General features: G+C 48.2%; 1 protein-coding gene across 2 annotated transcripts in view; it reads right to left on the bottom strand.

Moving 5' to 3' along the window:
- Positions 1-23544, bottom strand: part of SPTAN1 (spectrin alpha, non-erythrocytic 1) — a 46009-nt gene extending 22465 nt beyond the window's left edge. For both annotated transcript variants that reach the window (XM_063316145.1, XM_063316146.1), the window contains exons 1-22: positions 23438-23544; positions 13816-14055; positions 13573-13698; positions 11504-11644; positions 10888-11034; positions 9652-9785; positions 9231-9375; positions 8829-8983; positions 8083-8218; positions 7565-7666; positions 6740-6877; positions 5780-5890; positions 4311-4388; positions 3980-4135; positions 3048-3252; positions 2759-2940; positions 2335-2578; positions 1929-2051; positions 1508-1725; positions 1268-1360; positions 733-867; positions 376-524 (exon numbers count right to left, since the gene is read on the bottom strand). In XM_063316145.1, coding sequence (XP_063172215.1) covers positions 376-524; positions 733-867; positions 1268-1360; positions 1508-1725; positions 1929-2051; positions 2335-2578; positions 2759-2940; positions 3048-3252; positions 3980-4135; positions 4311-4388; positions 5780-5890; positions 6740-6877; positions 7565-7666; positions 8083-8218; positions 8829-8983; positions 9231-9375; positions 9652-9785; positions 10888-11034; positions 11504-11644; positions 13573-13698; positions 13816-14052 — 3155 coding nt within the window. In that variant the 5' untranslated portion in view covers positions 14053-14055; positions 23438-23544. The remainder of the gene's footprint in view (positions 1-375; positions 525-732; positions 868-1267; positions 1361-1507; positions 1726-1928; positions 2052-2334; positions 2579-2758; positions 2941-3047; positions 3253-3979; positions 4136-4310; positions 4389-5779; positions 5891-6739; positions 6878-7564; positions 7667-8082; positions 8219-8828; positions 8984-9230; positions 9376-9651; positions 9786-10887; positions 11035-11503; positions 11645-13572; positions 13699-13815; positions 14056-23437) is intronic.
- Positions 23545-24897: the final 1353 nt, after the last annotated feature.

Raw genomic sequence — 24897 nt, 5'->3', positions numbered from 1 at the left:
CCCCACACGGGGACAGGACTGTACTTGGGGTGCTAGACTGAAGAGGAGGTCTCAGTCGAGGACAGCATGCCAAGACAAAGGGAAGTGGGGATTACTGGAGCAGATGCTGCTTAGGAGTGGCAGCAGCACAGGCCATGAGGCAGCACAAGAGGGCATGGTTTTAAAAACAAAAAAACGCTCATTGTGACAGCTAATGGGCAGGAAGCAGCCGGATCTACGGTTAGGAAAGGAAGGATTAAAAACGAAGAGGAGTGTGGGTGCTGCTCAACGGAATCGACCGTGGAAAACAGCAGGAGCCGGCAAAATAAACTAGGGAGCAGGTTAATCCTTCTCAAGCACTACGGTTCGTTCTGAGTCCGGCGAGGTCAGCCTTACTGGTGATCGATCTGCTCTTGGCGCAAGGCGATGCTGCCCTGCTCGTCCAGGAGGTTCTCGCGGGACGCAGACTGCGCGGGGTCCAGCTTCTTCACGTAGGCAGCCGGCACAAAGCCCTGCCGGTCGTTCACTTCCACTTTCCACCAATCCTGCGGGAAAAGGGGAAAAAGGAATCAGCCTGGGTTCCCTGCTCAACTTAACGCCAAAGAGTTATTTTCCTGCACTACGGCGGCAGCCGAGGCTGGCTGGGGAATTCTGGGAGTTGAAGTCCACCCGGCTTAAAGCCGCCAAGGTTGAGCAACACTGGGCTAGACGGTTTCACGGCTGTTTCGGAATTCCACCCGGTGCTTTTTTTACCTTGTTGGTGCTGTTCAGAAGAGTCAGAATATCGCCCTTCTTCATTGTGACTTCCCGCGGACTCTTCTCTTGGTAATCGTACAGGGCGAGGACCAGCTCCTTGCCTGTTTCGTCGTCTGTAGGAGCCACTTGTTGCTGGAAAAGAGAAACGGTTCTTGGGTTCCAACAGAGCAGCCTGAGATGGTGGGATGGAGCGAGAGGGTGACCTTGGGAGATGGGGGGAAGAGATGCTGCCTGGGGAATGGTCGGATAAGAGGGAGCATAGCCCACAGCTGCATAATGGGTGGAGAAAGAGGCTCAGAAGGGACCCTCCCTAGTTTCTCAGGCTGTAAAGGTGATGGCGGGAGGTTTGTACTTTCAGACTCGCAAGATTCTGTCAATGTAGCCTTACAGTAAACTAGAATTAGTTCATCTTGTGCTTCCTGCCTGGTTTACCCGGGAAGGCTGATGGATGGGCACCCCATTCCCCTGGCGGCCGGAGCTACTGATTGCTCTAGGACTGGACCCTTAGAGGGACGTCAGCTTCTCTCCTTACCCGACAGGCCTGGGCCTGCTCCCTCAGCGCTTGAATGCTGCTGCCGTAGGCGGAGAGATCAGACATCAGAGCTTCGTGCTTCTTGAGAAGAGCCTGAATGGGCAAGAAGAAAGGCGTCCTTGGCACAGCTCTCTTGAGCCACCGGGGTACATTGACCAAGGGAGAAGTTCTCACGCAACAGCTGCACCACATGTGTGGCTGTTATCTATCCACAAAGCTTAGCCAGGCGCAGGAACACACCTCGGCAGAGTCCTCATCCTTTCCGTAGTCAGTACTACCCACGATGGGCTCCTTCTCCCTCATCCAAGACTCGGCCTCGTTGGCATCGGCAAAGTACTGCTGGGCCTGCAGGGAGTCCTCCAGATCCTGCCGGCGCTGGGAGGCCTTCCCTTTCAAGGACTCCCATTTCTGGTTGAGGTCGTTCAGTTTAGCTTTCACATCTTCTGCTGCAAAATGGCCTAAGAAACACACGGTTCCAATAAAGATCAGAGCGGGGAAGGCACACAGCTCTCGCGCCCCAGCCTGGGTCGGACAGGAGCTTCTCTGTGAGGAAGGCTCCAGGCCACCCCATTAGGAAACCAGCCAAAATGAGGAGGGAGCATAGCTCCCTGAGGCTTCCCTGGGCAAAGCTTCCTCCCCCGAAAGAGAGGAAGAGGCGCACCTTCTTCCACCATGGAATTTCCTTTCTGGGTGACGGCTTTAATGCGGGGCTCATGGCCAGCAATCTCCGCTTGCAAAGCTTGGTGCTTCTTCAGCAGGTTCTGGACCCCAATGAGGTCTTTGCCTGGAAAGAGAAGGGAGGGGTGTCATCATCAGCCATTCCAATAAAAATGGTTACAGCCCCTAAGTAAAAGGAAATAGACAGGCTGCCACAATTCACATCAGTTGGTAAATACTCCTCCTACCCCTTTGTGGGGGAAGCTGTGTTCTTGCAGTGGGAAAAATGGCACCAGTTTTTCTAATCGGTAACATTAGAACAATGTTACCAATTAGCAGCTCAAAACTACCGATGTGTGTGGCCACGTGATGCATCTTGCCCTCCCCGAGGAGGGCCAACCGGCACCAACCTCGGTTGGTAGAAGCCGCAATCGGTTCCTTCTCTCTGATCCAGGTTTCTTCGTCTTCAACGTCGCGGAAGAGCTGCTGAAGGCGGAGGGAATCGGCCAGTTTCTGCTTGCGGGTCCCCATGGGCTCCTTCAGAGCTTCGTAGCGGGCCACCAGCACCTCCTGCTTCTTCCTGATGTTGTCTGCATCGAAGTGCCCGGCCTCCTGAAACTGGCGAGCCTGGATGGTGATGCCGTCGATGCGGTCCTGAAAGAGGGGACGCGGCGCAAGAGCTGGAGATCAGCAGCAGCCCCCTCGCAAGGACCGTCTCTCTCTGTTCCGGACAGGTCCGGGGCTAATTCCCACGGCCCTCCGACCGCAACCGCTCCACCTCACGGGGAGGGCTGGGCAGGTGGGGAAGGGTTCGGGAGAGGGCAGGGGCTGTACCTGGTGGGCGGCTACGTCTGCCTCCAGGAGGGCGTGCTTCTTCTGCAGATTCTGAACGCTGGTCAGGTCTTTGCCGTAATCGTCAGAAGCCAGGTGGCCTTCCACTTCGTACAGCCACAGCTCAATGTCTTCCACGTTGCGGTTGAACTGCTGCTGTTGGTTGGCCTCGCACAGCTTGATCCCTGGAAGGGAGACGGGGAGAGTTGAGAGATCCGGGGCACCGCGGAAGGGCTTTTCGGGCACCCTCTTTCTCCCTGCCCTCCCCTGCCTCCGCTTAGCCGCCTTGCACCTTTCAGCTCAGTAGCTTCCAGCAGCTTCTTCCACAAGCTGATGACTTCATTCATGCGAACGGCCACTTCGTCGGAGGCGTAATGTTTGACGTCGGTCAGGTTCTGCCCGGCTTTCTCGAGGGCGTCGATGCGACTCTGATTGGCCGAGAGCTCAGCTTCGAACGCCTGGTGTTTCTGCACCTTTCCTTGGAGGTTGGACGGGTCCTACGAAATGGAGGAGACCAAATCAACAGCAACTAGGTTAGCCGAGCATCTGGTGCTAAGGATCGTGCGGGACTGTGGTCACCACATTAATATGGGTAGTCCTCACAACAACCATTTGTTTAGCGATGGTTTGGACTTACGGTGGTGCTGGAAAAAGGACTTGCGACCGGTCCTCACACTTACAACCGCTGCAGCACCCCCACAATCGCATGATCACGATTTGGGTGCTTGGCAACCGGTTCGCATTTATGCCCATCACAGCATCCCTTGGTCGTGCGATCACCATTTTCTACCTTACCCGCCAGCTTCCAGTAAGCAAAATCAACGGGGAACAGCGTGATTCGCTTAAGGGCCGCCACAAAAAAAGGTTGTAAAATTGGGTTGGATTTGGTTAATGACCGCTTTGCTTAGCAACCAAAATTCTGGGCCCAACTGTGGCCATTAAGCAATGACCACCTGTAAGAGGCCAGCAAAGCAGCATTTCTGAATTGGTGGAAGCTTCCCACCTATTAAAAGCAGGCAGCATCTCCTGATGCTATCATTCTTGCAAAGAGAAGTGATTTGCTGCATGAAGGCCGGGGGACGGGGGCACGCTGTGGCTGACTACAGAGAGGGGCTCTTGGGAAGATTATGTAGGGTGGATCCAAACAAAGTCTTCCTTGGACCGGGAACATTTCTCTCTCCCCCTCCCACACACACAACAATACGTGTCACGCTGCAGCTGCACCTTGTAAGCCTCGTCCGTTGCAGTTTTCATCTTTTCATTGACCCAGCTTTTCAGCTCGTCCGAGTCCCTGAAAAACTGCTGCAGGTGGAAGGAGTCTGCCAGCTGCGTTCGACGAAGCATGGCCCGTTCGTGCAACGCATTGCGACGGCTCAGCAGCTGGAGGAAGACAGGGCGAGGAGCGTAGGAACTTGAATCAACAGAGGTCTTCAATTACCTCTGCTTTCTTTCAATTGCAGCACGCAGGTAATTTCCCCCCCCCCCCAAAAAAGAAAGGAAGCCCAACTAGGAAACACACAAGAGGCGAAGTTGCACCCGGTACTTTGAAACTCACAGCATCTCTGCGGGCAGCGACATCTTCCTTGGCATAATGGTTGTTCTGGATCAGTTTGGTAGCGAATTCATCCAGGGCCTATGAACAAAACGGTCTTTATTTATTCAGGGAACAGGATGCTGACTACAAGCCTTTATTTGGAACTCTGCAGAAAGAAAATGCTCATCGGCATCCAGAGGTGGTGAAATGTAACTTCAAGCACGGACACGATACAAAAACTAGGGTAGCTATCCTGTTTGAGTGGGTGGACACAGCTGGAATTTTTAGCTCACCACCAAAGGACTATGAAGAGGGATTATAATCCATAACCCAAACAACGCTCACAAACCTATTAAAAAACTTTTGCAGATGGTATCCATCAATCTGAAGAAAAGTGCCACGCCCAGCTGGCCATCAGGTAACCTTTCCCAAAATTTTAATCTTAACAGCATATACATCACTCTTCCTCAGACACAGAAGCCAGCGAGGTTACCAAGGGCCAAAGGCATCCTCTCAGCCCACGATCACCGCCACCCACAGGGTTGTTGTTGTGGGAAAAACAAAAGAGGAAGCATTATCTATGCCACCTTGAGTTGTACACATTTAAGGCAGGTTATAAGTCTAATGAATAAATACAGAGTCAAGCGTGTCCGGCTTGAAGAGCATCCAGGATTATCTTTCAGAATTGCTAAGTTGCGAGTTCTGATAAACCATTTAATGGTTTTAATGACCTGGGACCAATGATAGAAGCTATCTTCTAATGGAATTTACCAAGGGGCACGAAAATCTGGGGCATGTAATTAGGGAGAGCTTGGCTCAATTACCAGTAGTCCTTGACTTACAACCATTCTTTTAGCAACCGTTCGAAGTTACGACAGCGCTGAAAAAAGTGACTTGCAACTGGCCCTTGCACTTAGGCTGTTGCAGCATCCCTGCGGTCACATGATAAAAATTCAGGGGCTTGGCAACTGGCTCACACTTATGACAGCTGCAGCATCCCGGTGTGACGTGAGTGCCATTTGCAACCTTCCCAGCCGGCTTCCGACAAGCAAAGTCAATGGGGGAAGCCGGATTCACTTAACAACCATGGCAAAAAGGTCGTATATCAGGTGTGACTCACTTAACACCACCTCGCTTAGCCATGGAAGTTCCAGTCCCAATTGTGGTTGTAAGTTGAGGACTACCTGTAGTGAATACTTAAAACGGCAATTTTGATAGTTCAATCTTTCACTCTAGAGGATTTGAATTGGATAGGTTCTCAACTATATGGCTATAACTACAGCAACCAGGGAAAAAAGGCTGTATCGCTAAGTGCCTCTTTATTTTTTTAAAGTAAGTGTTAAAAAAAATCAAGTGGTACGAGGACCAGTCATTGCTTTCCACTCCTTCTGAGACTGCTGTGTATTGCTTCCACTTTTGTTTGTGAGGCTCTTCCATTTTCCCTTTCGCATGCAAAGCCAGGGAAGCAAGCAAGCCCAGAAATGGCTTACAGTGATTTTCTCTTCTTGGGCACTAAGCGACTTCTCAAAATCTTCATGCTTCTTCAGCAGGGCCTCCACACTGTCCAGAGAGTCCCCAAGGTCCTCATTTAGCAAGAAGGCCTTGAAAAGAAAGAGGGAAAGGCAAAATGACATTAGAAAGGGCCAGATTTAATAAACGACATAGTTGAAGTCCGACAAAAGAAAGGCCATCTGCACAGAAGGCAGGATATCTTGGTGAAACAGGGCCACAGGATCTGGAGATGGCCACCAGCACAGATGGCTTTGAAAAAGAAGAAGCTGGTAAGTCCGCCAACAGCTAATAGGTTCAATGGAATCTGCAGTAAGTCTCAGAAAACCATTTTGATGGGGAAGGGCCCCATAATAGACAACTTTAACATCCAGAAATCGGGAGGAGGCTATTCCTTTCCTGATCAACAAATTTGATTAAAATTTCTCATTCAACGGATGAACATTCTAAAGCACCTAACTGGCCAGCCCCCACTTTCCTGAAGGACTTGTTTCGAATTATGCCACTGACACACCACAGAAAGCCACACAGAATTCAGCCACAATCTGAATCAGGAGAGAAGTTCTTATGTTCCTATTTCTTTCATTCATTCATTCATGGTGTACAGCCTCCCATCTCAAGCCAGTTGACTCTGGGCGGCGAACAATCACATTCCAAGACGGAATATATTTGTGCATCCGTGTTAAGATGCTGTTTCTCCACCGAATCCTGGGAATCTGCTCTGCCTTGCTTTGGAACTGAAAGGAAAAACCCACCCGGCTGGCTGTGAAGCAACTCACTGGTCTAAAGGCCATCAGTTGCCCGCAGCCGCAGAGCGACAACCAGGAAGGAAACGTGACGCAGCGCGGGAGGCCTGTGAGCCGCCCAGGCGCGACCGGGGGCTTCCTGCTGGACTCGAGCAAAGGCCACCTTACATTCAAGGGGAGGCACCCCGCCCTCACCTCCTGCTTGCTCATCCAGTTGTCCACCTGCTCCGTGTCCCGGTAGAAGAGCTGCAGGTCCATGCACTGCTCGTACTGCTGACGGCGGAGTTCCCAGAGTTCCAACAGGGCTGCTCTTTCCTCAGAGAGGATGGTCAGCTGAGGGGCAAAGGAGAAGCAATCTCGGCACCAGGAGCGGCGATCTCAAAGCGTTGACAGCCTCGGGAACGGGGTTGATTTGGAAGAGCGACCGGAGAGAAGAGGCAGCGCCCAGCCTTTCCCTCCTGATCGGGCACTGCAGCTCGAACCAGGCCAGGGAAAGACTTGGCGGCTTCATTCCCACGAGTCGCTAAACTTGGTTTGTCTCAATAGTTTTTTGGGGGGGATTCCTGGTTTAGCGTGTGGCGTGAGCCCATCTCGTTTCATTAATGTGCGGCTCAGTGTATTTTGTAAAACAAGAATATGGATTAATGCGCACTGAGACTGCCAGCACTCTCTGGGGTGGAGGGGGTCAGGGGGGAGCAAAAGGTTCTCTGACACTAGGCTGAAAAAGGCAGGTTCGCACTTTCTGCTTTGGATGAGGGCAACCAGGAAATCTTCCATCATGCAAGCTCCTGTCTTATAAGCCTGAACAAGGAAAATGAAAATCCAGCAACCCGTTTATTCCATATTTCTGCCTACTGCCCTAGCGAAGCGGCAACTAAGCTGTAATGCAGATCGAGCCAATTTGAGGAGGGGAAGCTGGCAAAGATACGTTCCTGGGAGGAGAGGCAGAAGTAACGTGGACCCTTAGGCCCCAAACGTCCCTTCCTCCTTCACTTTCTTGCTGGTAGTAAAGCTGGTTACCTTCTCCTTAACTTCATCGGAGGCATAATGCCCAGCAGCAAGGAGGGCCTGGCCAGAGTCGTCAGCAGACTTAAAGCTGTCTTCGTGAGCATCGATTTCTCCCTGCGGCAAAACACAGCCAGTACGTGGTCACATCCCGAATCGGTCAAGCCACCATTAGAAACAAAACGTACCCACCAACGCACCAGGGGGCTGTCTTTCAGCAGAGGCATCCATCAGCAATCAGGCAGGTTCTGGATGCCAAAACGTACCTCGAAGGACAGCGTTCTTGGTGGCCATCCATAAATTCCAATCGAGGCAAAATGCAACCGCTGGACTCTTGGTGCCCAGTTTGTACCTGCTCAAGAGCTGACAAGCAGAAAGCCCCCGCCGTCACCAGCAGGGCTGGGAAGGATTCCTGGGAAGCCACTGCCAGCTGCTCTTGGTAAGGCTGGCCAAGGGAGATCTGCGGTTCAATCTGCTCCCAAGCGTCTGCCCGGTCCCCTGGGAGAGGCAAGATCCGATGGTGGGACTCTCACCTTATGTTCCTGGTGTCTGTCCAGCAGGGCCTCAGCTCCTGCCACGTCGTTGGCAAGCTCGTCAGCGTTAATCAGAGCTTTCATTTCAGTCACCCAGCTCGTCAAATCCCGAAAATCTGCAAGGAATCGCTGCAGTCTTTGGGAGATGAGAGAGGGGGGAAGGACAAAGAAATACCATTGTACATCAATTAACTCGTCTGTCACCCTATCTTCAAGTTTCTGTATTGCCTCCCCGCTGAACTCTGCAACAATTGAAGAAGTTAGATTCAAGCTAAATCTAACCAAACTTCACACGTTGTGCGAGCACAACGTCCTGTCTTTCATCGACCTGAGTAAATGAGTTGTGGGAACCCAGCTACTACACTCAATACCAGAGACACAAGGACATTTTGTCTCCGATGTGAACCATAAGCTAGGAGGCCCGGATAGGCCCACTTTGAGAGATTTACATCCTTAAGAGTGGATTACAGAAAGCTCACCATCGGAGAGCATCAGAAAACTACTTCTGCAGCAGGTAACAGGATAAATTCTTTTCAGTCTGTCCTTGCAGTTCATGATAATACCCACAGTACTTTCTGGAAATAAAACCCAGGAGGGACACACAGAGCCTTGTGAAATGCTACGTGTAAACTTCTAAAAGGCATCTCTGCTCTTCCCATCAATCTGGGGGGTGGAAAATTCTGTTTTTCTTGCTTGGGGCAGGAGAAGAAGGGAACGTCTCTTTGTGAGCACGGCAGCGCCGTTACCTGTAGGAGTCGTTCAGGCGAGCATGCCTCTCGGCAGCCCGGGTGCGGATCTGCTCCCAGTTTGTGATCAGCTCCTCCCGCTTCATGTGGATCTGAGAGGCGTTTGGAGAGTGGGACTCCTGCAGGCGGTCAGCCTCGGCACACAACGCCTTCACCTGAACACAGCAGAGAAGCACAGGTTAACACCAGCTGTCAGATTAAACCGGATTTTGACAATTGCAAAAAGGGGAATTGGCAAGTAGTGGTTTAAAGAGCTCTTTGTGAATACGGACAAAGATACTTGCAAGCCTCATGAAGGATTCCTCCATAGGACTGAAAACAAAAACGAGGCTTAAGAAAGGACCTGCTCGAGCCCACGGTGCCTTTTCAACCCTTTGCAAATCCATTCCCAGCTGCACCCACCTTGTCCTCCAAAGCGGCAAGATCTCTCTCCAGGCCCTCGTGTTTGCGTAGCAAAGCCTGCACGCTCGCGAGATCTCTTCCGAAGTCATCAGAAGCCATCAGCTGCTCTTTCTCTTTGATCCAACTTATAGTTTCGTCCACGTCCCTGTAAATACAAACCCGCATAAATATACGCCTTTCACGGGCATCTCTGGTCCTGGGGTGGGGAGAGGGAAGGTGGCAGGCAACGAAGTCATACAGTTATATTCCCTTGGTTGATTTATATTCTAGTGGCCCGTTTGTGTTGTAAGAAAGGACTTGATGACTGAGGCAGAAGAGGACAAACGAACCTCTGTGTCAGAGGCAACGGCCACACACTGTCCTGCGAGGACTCAGGCAGGCCATTTTTAACCACGTTGGCCCAAACCAGTCCAGTCGATACCTGTTGAAACGCTGCACCTCGGCGGCCCCGAATAGCTTCCCCTGCCTCTGAAGGGCCAGCCCTTTCAGGCGCTGCCAACTTGCATTGACTTCATCTTGCTTGGCCTTAATCAGCTCCTCTTCCGGGTGCTGCTCCTAGAGGGCGGAGAACCCAGATGCCTCGGATGACTCCTTTGATGCTCTCAAAGCAACCGTTGCCATTTTCCGCCCACACCTCAAATCATTCTAAAGTGGTATTTTTCATGGGATTATTCCAGAACCTGTTGCGTCTTCCACGTACAGGTAGACCTCGACTTACGACCACAACTGGGACCAGAATTTCCACCGTTAAGTCATTGTGGTCATAAGTTGACTCACCACTTGACCAGATCTGATTTTACGACAATTTTTATGACGGCCGTTGAGCAAATCACCAAGGTCATTAAACAAATCCAGCTTCCACAAAGGGTGTTTTTTGGTTGGAAAACGGCAAAAGAGTCGCAAAACGCGATCATGAGACCATGGGACGCTGCAACTGGTCATAAACGCGAGCTGGTTGCCAAGTGCCTGAAATGCAATCATGTGACTGCAATGCGGTGGTGGTGCAATGTTTTGCGACACTCAGAAGTGCTTTACAGGCCATAAAGCACCCATTCTGAGGCTGTCGTAAGTTCGGACAGTCATTAAATGAATGGTCGTATGTTGAGGACTACCTCTACTGGAAATGTTCTGGACTTATTCACAGAGCTATTATCAGCTCTGAAACAATCCTTCCCCAGTTTGCATTCCCCAGATGCCTGGGTTCAGCCCCTATAAATCCTTAGCCTAGCTGGAGAATGGAAGCCCGGCACGTGCCACGATGGGGAAGGCTGTCTTAAATCCCCTTCAGAGGTAAAGAAAAACTTTTTTTTTTTTTGAGAAGGGCAGTCCTAAAAGACACAGAAAAACGGCCATGAACCAATGAAGTATTTCAGAAGCCCCTGGAGTAATAGCAAACAATAGCTAAGGATCTCCTTGTTCCTTAGGAATGATGGAAAGCAAGGTGGATGGAAAATGTTGACTCAAGAGCAGGGCAGGGCAGGGCAAGGCAGGCTTTCTAGGCCAAAAATCCAGCCCCAACTGGAATGAGGACTCTCTGCACGGCCGCAGGAGCACTATAAATATTTCAGGGAGGTATGGCAAGCTCCAAAGGAAAAGCCAGGCGCCCAGTGCCATGGCCCCTATGCAGTCAAGCCCCACAGCTCATCAAGGTTCTGACCTGGATCAACTTGCTGGCAAATTGGTTCACTTCATTGACCCTCTCCTCATGGGCTGCCAGGTCAGTCTGGAACTCTTCAAACTTCTTCTGCAACACCTCCACGTGCTCAAGGTCCTGGCCAAGCTCCTCCGAGGTTGCAATCGCCTCCTAAGCAGCAAAATCGGGCTCGCTCAGCAGGCTAAGAGAGGAACAGAACTGGCCAGGGCAGCCCTGTTCTGAAGCTCAGGGAGCCATTAGCAGGTGCTGAGAGAGTTAGCTCCCCTGCACCGGGAGCGGTGAATCCTGGACTCACTGCCGGTACATCAAGCCTAGACAGAGAGCAAGCCAGCCAGGCGTGCTGCCAGAACCTCAAGGGGCTGTTTTGCCTTATAGGTCAGTTTCCTGCTTCCTTCCCAACGCCCCCATCCCGATTTTCCATGAAGGCGAGCGGATCTCCAAACCCTCGTATTCTTTGCTTCCTTAAAAACCCAATTCTGCTTCACAAGGACAGATGGGGCTGCCTCAATACGCCCCCTCAAACAGCCCCCTCTCCACCACGGAGCTCAGCTCAGTCTCCCACAAGGCCTTCTGCTTCCAAAGGGCCAACTGCGCCAGGAAGGGGTCTTGGCGCACAGACCTTGTCGTTGATCCAGTCCATCACGTCTTCGCACTCCCGTAAGTACTGCACAAGCTTCTGAGCGTGCAGCAGCCTGACACCCTTCTCTCGCATCTTCTCCAGCAGCAGCTCCCACAGGCGGTGAAGATCCTGCAGTCGAGTCTGGGAAGCAGTAACAATAATGGCGAACCATCTTTTTTTACTTCTATATGGAATCACGGCTGACGTTCCAACCCTAAAAGGCCCTTCTGGTTCTGACTGCCGTCAGCTCTCCGCAAGGAAGAGAGTGCGCCTTTTCCCTCCTCCGCTCAACCAGTTTGCCTTCCCCTTTGGGGAGAACAAGGAACAGCAACAGATGTCACCAAACTAAAAGCTCTTCCTTTTCTTTGGGCGTTGGGCGAAGACTGAAAAAGGGGCTCTGCTTTGTAGGAGGCCCTGACAGGAATGGATTTAACATTGTGGGTTTTTTGCTTTTACTTCCGGGTGAGCTGTACTGGGTTCCCCGTAAGCAAAATGCTATGAAGCAGCACCGACTTCAGGACTTCGGTGACGGAACCAAAACATTGGAAAAGTCTACACGCTCTAATGGAAGGTGAAAGGGGGGGTGGGACACCGTCCATCAAGTAAACACTTGCGAGAACAAAGCGTCAGACCTTCTACTCCGCAGCAGCCCTTGTTCGAGAATCAACGAAAGCCACACTAGAGAGATCTCTCTCTCTCAGACAGAAAGTTGAAAGCATAGCTGTCGAGAGTCGCTCAGAGGGGAAAGCAAAAGAGTGGATGGCTCGAGGGTTTAATTTCCTCTCGGAAAATCCACACAGAACAAAGGCCTCGTGCTGGATGGAAAGCAACCGACTGCCAGAACGTGCTGGAAAACTCCCCTGCATTCTGACATCCTATTTCTGGACTTTGTGGGTGGGGGACAAAAAATGCACACAAATAGCTTGGGGCCCCTCCCGCCCACTCTGGCTAATGTTCTGGCAAGTCTTAAAACTGCACCCTGGACTTTCTTGTCCTGCAGGGGTTTTTAAGACATTTTGAACCCCGGCTGTAGCATGGATCCACTGGCTGGATGCCTTTGAGTACGATTTGAGATTCAAGCGAAACCTCGTTTTAAACAGATAAACTGGGCGGAAGAGGCTCCTTTCTTAACAAATGCCCATTAAATCAAAGAGGACGCTGTTGTGATTTGCTTAACAGTGTCCTTATGCAAATCGTTTGCATTGATTTGCATTATTTGCATCACTAGGCCATATGCAAATGGGACTTGGTGCAAAAGGCACCACTGACCTAATAACATCATTAGGCAAACAACAGAAATCAGATGGGAATCTGTTCCATGCAAGGCGGGTTGCACTGAGTTTTCGTGGTACTGAAATTCTGCACACCGCACTTTCCTCTTATCTTTGGGTTTTTAAATCTAGGTGGTCTCTTTTTGGGGGAAGGGGAGCCAAGGGAGGGTACAAATGATCTTAAACAGAGAAATAAATGTCAGGATGCGAGTCAGGGGTGTCGTTCATGTGAACAGTGACAGGTTTTTGTACCATGCACAGCAATTCTCCAACTGTAGGGAAGTAAGAGAGAAACAGAGGCATTCAAAGAACAGGGATTCCAAAAAAAAACACAGCACACCACCCACATAGCCACCTACTCGTATGTGGGCCCCAACCTGGGTGGTGGTTACTATTGGGCGCTGGGCAGTCCTGTAGGGGGTAAAAGACTGAACACACAGGTTACCATGGCAGACAGAACAAGGAACGTCCCCAGAGCCATCCCCCGTATCACACTTTGGGGAGAACCAGGCTTTGTCAACTGGTTCTCAATGCAACTTGCGAACGACACCTTGAACGCAGCCTGTTCTTCCCCAAAGACAGCGCACGGACCTCTCCGTAACCAGAGTCGGAAAGGAGGGAGCTTTGCCAGGAAGACCCTGGCGTCGGAACGTCTTCCAAAAAGACAGCAGATTAAGACAGGATCATTTAATGCTGGGTTTTCCATTATTCACCAGCTGCTTCAGCCCTGCTTGGCCAGGCTTATCCACCCTCCGTGATTCAGCTCAGTAAGGAAACATGGGAGGGCACCACACTCACCCTTATGATTTCACACGCAAAATGCCCTTCGTTGATCATCTGGTTCCCCGTCTCATCCAACTTAACGATAGCTCCCGAATTGGCCTGCACTTCAGCTTCGAAGGCTTGATGCTTCTGCAGCTTCCCCTGCAAGATACAACACGGGCATCTTCAGCCCGGCGTAGCCCCTTCCTAATGCCACCCAAGCATCTTCTGCCTCATCGACCCTGGCCCTGCGGTATTTGCAATTCGAAAACGTCTGACCTGCAGATTCGAAGGGTCTTTGTAGCTTTCATCAGAAGCAATCTGCAGCTTCTCCTGGATCCATTTCTCCAGTTCATCAGCATCACGCTGGAAGAACTGAAACCTATAGGAGTCTTCAAGCTTTTGCCGCCTCAGCGTAGAGAGCTCCTTGAACCTGTGGTACCGGTCTAAAACTTGCTGACGTCGCTCCTGTATGTCCTCTGCTGTTTCCAGCACTTTTACACCGGTAGGATCCATCCTCTGAAAGTTGAAAGGCATCGGTGAGCACGAGGAAATAACACTCAGGGAGAATACTAAGCCCGGAAACCCAAAACATGAACCCTCACGCCCAGAGGCCAGTGGTGGAGCACACGCTTGGCATGCAGAAGATCCCAAATGCCACTCGGCATCCATCTCCAAGCTGAAAAAGGATTTCAGCAGGCCTGGAACAGATTTCCCACGGAAAGCACAACTACAATTCAATGTAGGCAATCCCGAGCAGGGTAGGAGGCTCCCCCTCAAAACCGACCCAAGAAAGGAATCTTGGGAAGTCTCTGAAATTCTGGATTCGTATTAAACGGTGGCAGAGAAATGAAAACAACGTAAAGAGTAGGGCTGCTGGTAAAAACGACGTTTCAGGAGCAACTCACTAGTTTAGGCTGACGATAAAGCTTTATTTTGTGCTTTTACAAAGAAAAAGACTATCAGACATATCGTCTGTTCCAAAAGGGGGGGGGGGGATGAGAACACCTCTGTTTGTTGTTTGTGCTAACATACCCAAAGGCTAGAATATATTGGTACAGCTTTATTGTGCAATTCAATTCCTGGCACCTGGAATGGATCAGACAGAAACTAACCTTCGACACATGGCGGGGAATTCAAATATTCCACAGCTCTTGCTCAGAGCAAATCACACCTGCTAGCAGTTTTAGCTGCAGCACCTTGTCATCCCCTTGAACAACTGAAGGCCCCAACTGCATTGCAGCATTTTAAAAACATGCATGTGTGGGGGAAAGAGAGTAGCTGAATTCTGCTTTTTTGGTATTTCTTAAACTGTAAGTCAAGTTTTTCAAATCCCCCCTGCCAGATCAAGCCATAACCAAAAAACAAAAAACACCCACCTTTGTGTACTTGTTTCAACCCTGAAAAATAGTTATGTGGCAACCCTTACAGCAGACCAAATTTGAGGCAGATGATCCAGAAATAAATCCAGTTTAGCACCATTTTAACAGTTAAGACAAACTGCCAGTTTCAGCCTTGCAACCTGCCTCCCACAAAAGATGCAATCACAGGCTTAAAAGCGCATGACTAATCGCTGTAAATGAATTTCTTCAGGGATTGCCATCACGCTAAGCCCAGTCTTTTCAAAATTGCACAAGCAGGATGGGGCAGAGAAGTTGTTTCACGCAGCACCTGTTTCCACTTCTCCCCCCTTCCGGTTACTTTCAAATTGGGCAACAGTCTGTTACCGCTTTAGAAAAGCAATCTTTGCCCCCCACCTGCTATAAACCTAGAGATGCCTAGAAGCTCTCATCCCTGCCGTGTCCAACTCTACGAGAATTCTGCACTGTGCAACCCTTTCAGTTACACACCAGGAGCTGCAAAGTTCAACAACGCCCTGCTTGCTATTCACATCACACAACTTTGCTTTGCCCTTCAAGTGGAATGTGGAAGAAAAAAAGGCTCTCTTTGTAACCATAGTTAAGAAAAGTAAGTCAATTGGAAATGAAGTGCTTTAGTCTGCTAATAATGGGCCGTTCTTTCCCGCAGGAACACAACACACACACACACAAAACACAACTCGCTGACATCAGCAGGGCTCTGTCCCGCCAATGCTGGATCAGAGTTCCCCGGAGAGTCAGACGCACCGACTGCCAGCCAGCCAGCCAGCCATCGAGGGCGATGCTGCAGAGCGATTCTGCTGGTGTTTCACATTGCCCTTTGCAGCCACAGAGGCCCGGTCCCCACCTGAACGACCATCTATCAACTGGTTCCCCGCGGTGGCCCAGCCCGTGGCTGGAAGGCATCCATCCTTTGTCCCCTACCCCACCCCAAAATGGAGACTGTTTTCACACTCCCTCAGCACGATTTGGAACAACAGACTTTGCCCTCAGACTAACACACAGGGCCATCATCACATTCCACACATTACTGTCACAGGACACACGCCAGCTCCACCCAACGCAACTGCGCCTGCTGATAAGGTCAGAAACAGACAGAAATGTCCCAGCTGCAGAGGAGAGCTGGATTCAATGGCTCACTTTGGTCTAATGCAGCCTTCCCCATCTTGAAACCTACTAGAGGTGCTGGGCTTCCAACTCTCATCCCCCGGGCCAACACGGCAATTCCCACGCTGGTTGTGGATAATGGGAATTGGAGCCCTACCCCACTGGAAGATGGAAGGTTAGGAAAGGCCAGGAATACAGCTGCTGCTTCAAGATTTCAAGACAGAAGCAATCTGAAATCAGTAAAGTGCTTAGAGGGTTCAAGAGAATTCATTTCCTTGCTTTGCTTTTTAATTTTGTTCACTCCTTGAGGCTTGCACTAAACAGCAATGGGGCAGACCCGAGGCTGAAAAGTATCAAAGGACGGGAAAAGGTTTTCGCATATTTCTCTGCACTGCTGCTGACCCTCCCCTCAAAGCAATTAAAACACAGAGAATGCCAGGCATCTGGTAGAGAATGCTGAACAAGGGATATTTTTAGACTCTGCAATGCAACAGCAATAATGCCAGCAACGCCATTCACAAAGGAAAAGCCACTACAAATCGGTGGATTAAAGGTTTCAGAACCCTGCTCAAGCCACATTGTGGGATTTTCCTATATAGATGTAATCTCTGCTCAAGGAAACGCTTAGCAACATAGGAAGAGCCTAGAAGGACCACACCATCTTGTCCAGCCTCCTGTTTTAACTGCTCTGGGTGAAGTGGTTTCGTCCTACCTGTCCAGAGGCTCCAGCCATGCACCCAATGCCTTTTCCACGTTCTAAGCACTTTCATGTTACCGTGTTTCCTTGAACACATCTCTGCTGTGCCCCTTAGTTTTCCCTTTTTTTCCTACGTGAAATTCTCCCAACCATGTATTGCCTCCTAAATTTTGTGGGGGTGTGTGTTTGTGTGTGCGCTTCTTACACCTCTTTAATATTCTGGAAGATACCACAAGCATGTCCCATATCTACGCAATGTAGGTTGCACCATGGATTTACCCCAAGGCATTCCAAGACCAGTTTTATTTTCAGCCATTTTCCTAACAACTCCCCAAGCTGGCATTCGCTTTTTTTCCCCTCCTGCTGCAACTGCACAAAGCTCTTCTCACAGCCTGGAGAGCCAACTCCTCATCTGTCATTTCCAGTTCAAAGCCCATCAAGGTATAAACACATACGCCAAGAACACGCAAGCACCTATTTTGCTGTAGCACATGCATATGCATTATGGCGTACCGCATGCAAATATGCCCTTGGACAGGGCCTTCACTCTTACATTATGTGCCAGGGCAGTTAAACACTGGCTGTGCCTCCCCTAATGGGAAGTATTTATTGCCAGCTACCATAAGCAAATCCATACATCTCTGTGCTGCGCAAAGGAGCAAAATCAGCAGAGCTCTGCTCCAGTTTACCTTGCCTCGGGGCCATCTCTGGAAGGCCTCTTGCCCAGCGTAAGGGTAGGCACTTAAAATGCCTTTTAATTACCCCCTAGTCCAAACAATCAGAACTGAAATGGCGGCAAGCAGCCCTCTGCATATCCCTGCATTCCTCATTATTTCAGGAAAGCCGGGATCCAACTGGATCCGTTGCCTTCCACCAAAGGTCAGACGTATACTTGCGGCTCGGTGAGCTGCCGATAGTCAATATCAAAGTCCACTTTTGTGAGGGCGTTGGTGGTTCCCTATTGCGGAAGTGATGCGGCAGACCTGAAGCTTGAACGGCCTATATACATTTTTGTCCCAGCCGCCCCTTTGCCTTCTACATCTATCATGACTTCAGACGACAGCATCTTGAATGTTCTTCCCACAAGCCTTTAAGGGGATCAGTCAAGCGAACACGAATCTTCATTTTAATGTCCTACAATCTCAGCAGGAAGAAGGGCCAACCTTGGTCGTATGCAGCAAAACAGAAGGAAATGATAAATCCACAAATATCACCCCCAAATTCTTGGCTTTCATCACTTCGTTTAAAACATGCCCTTTCAACATTACGCACTTTACAGAGAAATGGAACTGATATCTAAAATCTAGTATAATGCCCGGGGGAGTATATTATTCCTTTCCCTGTACAAAAAACACTAAATAAACTATCATTTTATGCTGGATTCCATCATTTAGGGTAATGTTCTTCAATCAACGCCTTATATTTTTAAATACTTTCAAGTAAAATAAAGTAGAATTAGATCTTATCTCTCTCAACTCTGAAATTATTTATGGTTTTAATCTAAACAACAGTATAGGACACGTGGATTTACCTATGAAACAATTATAGCAATTTTATGTATATTTTTAAAACACTTCCCACCTCTAAATTAGTCATAGTCATGCAGAGGTTAGCAGAGACTGCATTCTGTGCTAAAGCATGCCAAGAAAAAGCAGTGATCTTACATGGCATGGATAATTACATGCTAAACATGCAGAATCTGGAATTCATAGAATTTGGAGCTCATTCGCTCCAAATTCACAAACATAATTTCCCTGGCATTATATGTATCGACTGCCACACAATAATATTTTGCATCTTCCCCATTCAGGTCCACATGAGTGTATATGCAAAATATTAGCTAAAAGTTCTGATAAATTGATTTGAAAAACAAAACCAAAGCATGTTAAAGCACTCTGATTCCACTCCATGCACCGAAGTCCAACAAAAATAAATAAAACTAATATTGAGCATTTAAAATGCTCTTTGTCACAAAGATAAAAATAGCAAGAAACAGCAAACCAGAAAAACTGTGGCTCACATGCATATTTCAAAATACCTGGACTCTGACTTTGCGAAAGGACGGCAACATGACGAAGTCTAAAAGGGAGGAGTATACCAGGATGACATTTCACTAATTCTACGGCAAGCCCATCATAAAACTGCTACATCATCTGGTCATAATACCACCCATCCTCGAACATGACGTGCATGAAAATTAATCAATGCTCCTTCAAGTTGAGAATAGGTGCTGAGAACGATGAGACAAAAATACTAGGTGCTTATTTATCGGCGAGTTGGGATTGTGGTTCTTTGGGAAAGTTCACATATAAACAATGTCTACATACCTCACATCTGCATTTCAGTTCATGTAGTTGGCAGGGTGAAACCTGGATGCGGCAAATGTTTAAATATTACACGTTTCTTGAGGGCAAAACACTTTCTGTCTCTTAGCTGGAGGCACCAGTAAGATAAGGTGATAGCTTTTACACTGGGGAATAAACTTACGTTTGTAACCCTAGGTGTGACTACCTCTAAATTAATTTCACTGAACAGAGTGCAGTTCACTTCAGAGTAAACGGGAGAGCAGGGCCACAGAAAATGCCACTTGGGAAACTCCACGTTCTCCTTGTAGAGAATCTTACATGCATATTTTAGTCTCTTTTCTCAGGCCAATCTTTATTTAGCACAGCTTGGCTTCCCCTTTGTTATAGAACAAGCCATAAGATTCGGGAGCTGAACTATGGCTGGTTATCAACATACTATCTGCAATGGGCTCCACCCAACCCTCTTTGGGCATGTTCCAGAAATGTATAAGGGAAGGGGAAAAAAAACCTTTGCTATCATTGCAAGAGAGAAAGCTTCCTGCTTATATATTATTTCACCCATGACCAAACATGTTTTCATTTTCAACGCGCTACATGTGTTAAATTAAATTATATTTAATTCTAATTCAAAGGATATTTTCAACAATACTTTTCTTGACTGGAAAGTGGGTGGCTGGTAAATTTCAGATGGAAATTGACGACCCTTTCAATTAAGGACCTCAGAGGTTGTTAATTTTGAAGTGACACACTTAATCTTTTATCACAACTGGGAAGAAACAAAACATAAAAATAAAATAAAACTATTTTCAACTACTGATTTTCATTAGCTCAACATTCTTCTCATCCTCTAGTACTTCTGTCAATTCATTTATGGTTTTTTATCAGTGTGACAGAACCTTCATGCCACAGCCCAATTAAATGCAAAATAAATCCAAGTTTAATTCCTGCCCTGCGATTTAAAAAAGACAAATATATATATTTTTAAAAGGTAGATTTTCCAGAACAGCTGATTTTTTAATTTGGATTTATCATTTTGCTCGAGTATTTTATTCCAAAACAAATATTGGCTAGAATCTTCTGGTAGCTTCCTTTAAGCTCTTGTGCTAGAGAATATTCTAGACTATAGTTTGAATCATTACATGCACTGACCCTTTCCTAACTGGCTTTGCTTGAAACTGTAATTCTCAATAGTCCTAATGGTACTCCCTAAAGTCTAAATAAAATAAAATTAACTAGCTGAATCGGAAGCCATGTTTCAAAGCAAAAAATAATAATAATTAAAGAATGTAAGATTTAAAATAATTCTACAGATTAATATAACAGAAATTCCACTGAACGCGAAAGCTGTGCACTCTGTGTGGCTGCTAACAAGCTCTGAGTTTTCAGTATAACACAAAATAAATAAATAGTGCACACATACACGCACATTCCCCACCTCAAATCCTGTCAGTTTATTCTGTGGATAAGCAGGCAATTAAGAGAATTGGACTCACTAATTATTATAAATGCATAGAGGTTAGATGCTCTGCGATAAGGCAAAAGGAAAGACGAAGGATTATTTATGTTGCCAAAACTCCTTTCTTTCTATAAGTAAGAGATTTCAAAATATGGCAGACTATACAATCGTTAAAGAGATTATAGTATTTTAAGCATTAATAGTGTTCTTCTACCGTGCACAAATCCAGCTAATTTTCCAGGATACCTGGTTCCTTAGAAATTATGGTTTTTGGAAAACACCTTTGCTTAGAACCACTGCCCTGCCCCCAGGCCCAAATCCTTCCTCCCCTCTGCTGCTATTCCACACCTCCCACCCTAGGACAAAGCTAAGAATGTTAACACAGTGGGAAGCCATTGCTTCAAACAGAGGCTGGACGAGTGTTCTCAGCGCTCACCAGCATCTATTTTTCTGCTTTTTCTTTTTTAATCAAATGGACAAGTTCAGCCTTGCTGAAGCCTGGACGATGATCTGGCTTTGCCTTTGACAAAGACAGAGGGCTTGAAAGGGCTACAGGCTGTTAATTTGCCAGCCATAACCGAATCACTTTCAGCGCCTCTGAAATTCCTGCCGTTGCACAGGGCGGATCCTGCCTCTCCCCACCTCCACACATACAAGGTTGGCTGCACATCCTTTCCAAGGGCGGAAGGAACAACCAGTCCATCAGGGCCAGGAAAACAATGCAACAGCTACCACACCCAGCCCTCTTCCATCCTTATTCTCTTTTATGCAGTGAAGCTGAACAAATCAGGTTTTGAGCAAAATGTGCTGCGCTGAAGACAGAATACATGCTTTTTAAATGGCAAGCTAATGCGACAATAAAAACATGTAAGATTTGCAAGCACCAACCATGCAGTCACAGTACTGGAATAATGTATTATGGACAGAGTGATCTCTTACAAAGGACAAGCGATTGAATGTCATATTCAGATTTAGAATAACTACCATATTCTTGTTTAGCATTAAAATATATTAAATCACTTTACCAAATTCACCCAGGATGAAGATTATCATGTTCAATTTACCTGTCTAGAGAAAGAAAAGCCTATCTGAAGATTTAAATGGTGTAACATCTACTCAGAAGTCAGTTCCACCAGTGGGATTTACTCCCAAATAAAATAATTGCATAGCATCTTTGGCAGTCAATGCAACGCATGTTATCCCCCTTATTTTGGTGATTTTACATATGTATATGCTACCTACTCTATAATGGCTCTGGAAGGCTTACGAAAATATAAATTATGAGCAAGCCTTGACACATGCCAATACTCTGAAAAAGGCTGACGGATGAGAGGCAGGTGGTTAGCAGAAAGTGCAAAGAAGATCCAGTTTGGTGTGTGCATGACTGATAAGAGGGCGAAGGGTTAAGCAATTAAAAGGGTGCTCCAAGAGGGTTGGGAAAAATATTGCAAGTTTCTCAGTCCCTCCTTTCGGGGGGAGATGGGTGGTAATAAATGAATAAATACATTTTTTTTTCCAGGCAATTCAGTAGCCAAAGTGCTTTGAGGCACTACATCTAATTCATCTGAAGATTCACCATCTGTAGCAGCTGGTTAACTTTAATGTGCTGGGTTGTCATCTGGCTGGAATTAAATTGGGATTTTATTTTGGGCTTCAATTTTTTTCCTCCTGCTCTACCTCAGCAAATAATCTGTAGGATTTATTTCTTTAAACAGTCTATGCAAAATGAAATGAACTCATACAAGGAGGTGACAAAGATCTGAAAACCAAACAAAACCTGCAAGTTTGGAAATAGAAACATACTGAAAAAAACACATGGATATATGAAAACAAAAGCAAAAAAACAGACCTGCAGTTTGGCCTACTTTATTGTCAGCTTCCTCTCGAGAATTGTTAACTGGAGATCAAAACATTTAAATAGCTACATAGTTTCTCTTCACTCCTTTTTTTTAAAAAATGGGAAAGTTGTTTCCCCCAACAGATTTCAAAGATTTCTCTCCCCAAAAGGTTCAATATATGAACTTATTAGGATTACGCTCAGCTATATGCCAGGATCACACCCCCAATGCCCCACCGTTTGCTCAGAAGACCTTATTCCCAAGGTTGAAGTATGTACTCATAGTTCCACCCTGCCATGCAATCCTACCCCACAAATTCTAATTATGCTTTGCTCCAAAGCCAACATTCTTAGGATGGTGCAGCTAAGCAACCCTCCCAAAGCACGCATACGGAAAGGGGCCCCCGCTGGATTCAAAGGTGCTTATGCATAACTGAAGGCATATTGGCTTAAAGGTAAATTTACTACCCAGGGCTTACTCCCCTGCAAACTCCCCTAGCTAGGTTCACAGAGGGAGCTTGGCTTGAGCATAACATAGCCAGTTAAGTTCGGGTTTAACCCGACGTGGGAAATCAGCCCCGGACTTCTGAACTGAATGAAACAACTGGTTAAACCATGGTTTACTACCAAGCACAAACCAGGTTAGAGTCAACCAATCATGGTTAAAACCAACCAGGCTCGGTAGGCATCATGTCAACCTACCCCACAGAGGTCATGAAAATATAAAGTCCTCAATATGCAAGATAGGACGCTTTCCCCTCACTCCTTTCTGAGCATAGAAGGGTCGGATGAAATCAGTCCTTGGCTGAGCTTTCCAGCCTTCAGGCATGCTGGACTCCAACTCCCATCATCCCCCGCCGAGGGAAGCTGGACGGGAGCCGCTGGAGGGGGGCCAGGCTGGAGGGCAGGCGGCTGCAGGGGTGATGCTCTGCACACCTGGGGCGCCTTACCTGCCCATCCGCGCAGGCGCAGAAGGGGCGCGCTCGGCGAGGGCGCCTCGAGGGGGCGCTCTACCTGCTCGCCATCTTTCCGCCCCGCGCTCGGCCCCGCGGCCCCCTCACGGACTCCCCGCTTCCCCGGCCGCCCCTCCGCGCCTTCCCGCCGCCGCCTCATCCTCACCTGGTCGGTTCGACGGGCCCCGCGCCTCTCCTGCGTCCGCCACGCGCACCTCCCCCCCTCCTCTCCGCCCCTCAGCCACCGACTGCCCTCCGCCGGCGCCGACGCCCCTATTTATAAGATGGCCCGTGATGACGTCACCGCCGCAGAGCGGGCCGCAAAAGCCGAAGCGCGCAGGGGCGGAGCCTCGGCGGCGAATGGACCCGAGCCGAAGGAACCGGGCAGCCGATTGCGCCCGAACGCGGCCGGAAAGGGCCGAGAGAAGGTGGAGGAGTCAAGGGCACTTGAGATGCTGGAGTGCGAATCGGTTCTCCCCAAAATCGTCGTTTTATTGTGTTGCTCAGCCAGGATAAAAACAGCCTATTCAGGTTTCCAAGCCAAGTTCCTTCCACTGGCACCCTTCACCTGAAGGTGATGGATGCTGTTGGGCAGCATATCTAAAGGACCCCACCTTTGGGTGCCTGGAAGTCTGCGCTGATTTGTCTTTCGGGGGCCCTGCCTCCCTCGCCTACGTGAGCTGAGCCTTCCTGCAACCAACAGGCCTGGTTTTCTCCAAGTCTTCTGCCCCCACTTCAACATACACATGGGCAGGATCTGAGGGCTGTTCCATTGGAGCGTTTCAGTTCCTTTCCTTTTTGACTCTCGTTATAATATTCCCAACTACAGGCTCTCAGATAGGATTGCAAACGCTCAAGTGTATGCAGGGTTTATTCCCAAGCAAGCCAGCACACATTCCTCTCCAAAAAAAGCAGCTTTCCTATCTGGTGGATTTTGCGTATCTGTCCCCATTGCAAGAGAAGGGAATTGCTGGCCCGTACACCTGCTCCCTCCCTTTCTCCATCTAATTGTCCAAATCAAGACCATTAAATTAACCGTTGACATCAACCTGGAATAGATGCTGGGGACCGGTGGCAAACAAGAATTTTGCCTCGCTTGTTCTCTGGAACCAAAAGAAAAAGGACCAATTGCAGGATTTGCACTGCAGCTGCAGCCACAGCAGGGAGACTGCAACACCACCAGAATTGTCTGGAAAATGCATGACTCAGAACAATCCAGAGGGGGAAGAGATCCTGACAGCATCCTTTTCTCAACCCTGCGTTGTGCCTAACACAAAGACCGGTCCTACCATCCCAGCAATCTTTTGATGCAGCAAAACGCTTGGTAACGTCAACATTCCTCTGAGACTAGAGATGCCAAGGAGGCCTGATTAAGTTTCACATTCTATAGAGCTATTGATGCATCTAAATCCATTGATTTGCATAGGTCTGACAATTGTTCATGTGCCTGTTCAAAAGTGAAAGATCTATTCCCAGAAATACATGGATTGGGATGTAGGCTAAATGAATACAAATCACCCTGGCCCTCTGGCCCTGGAATTCAGCATTAAGTCCAAATTATAACCTGAGTGCCATCTTTACTTATTAAAAGTAAAAAAATAAATCCTAAGGAAGAGACAAAAGCCA

The sequence above is a fragment of the Candoia aspera genome, chromosome 16 (genome assembly GCF_035149785.1).
Source record: "Candoia aspera isolate rCanAsp1 chromosome 16, rCanAsp1.hap2, whole genome shotgun sequence".
Lineage (NCBI taxonomy): Eukaryota > Metazoa > Chordata > Lepidosauria > Squamata > Boidae > Candoia > Candoia aspera.
This window is presented reverse-complemented; position numbering and strand designations above follow the sequence as displayed.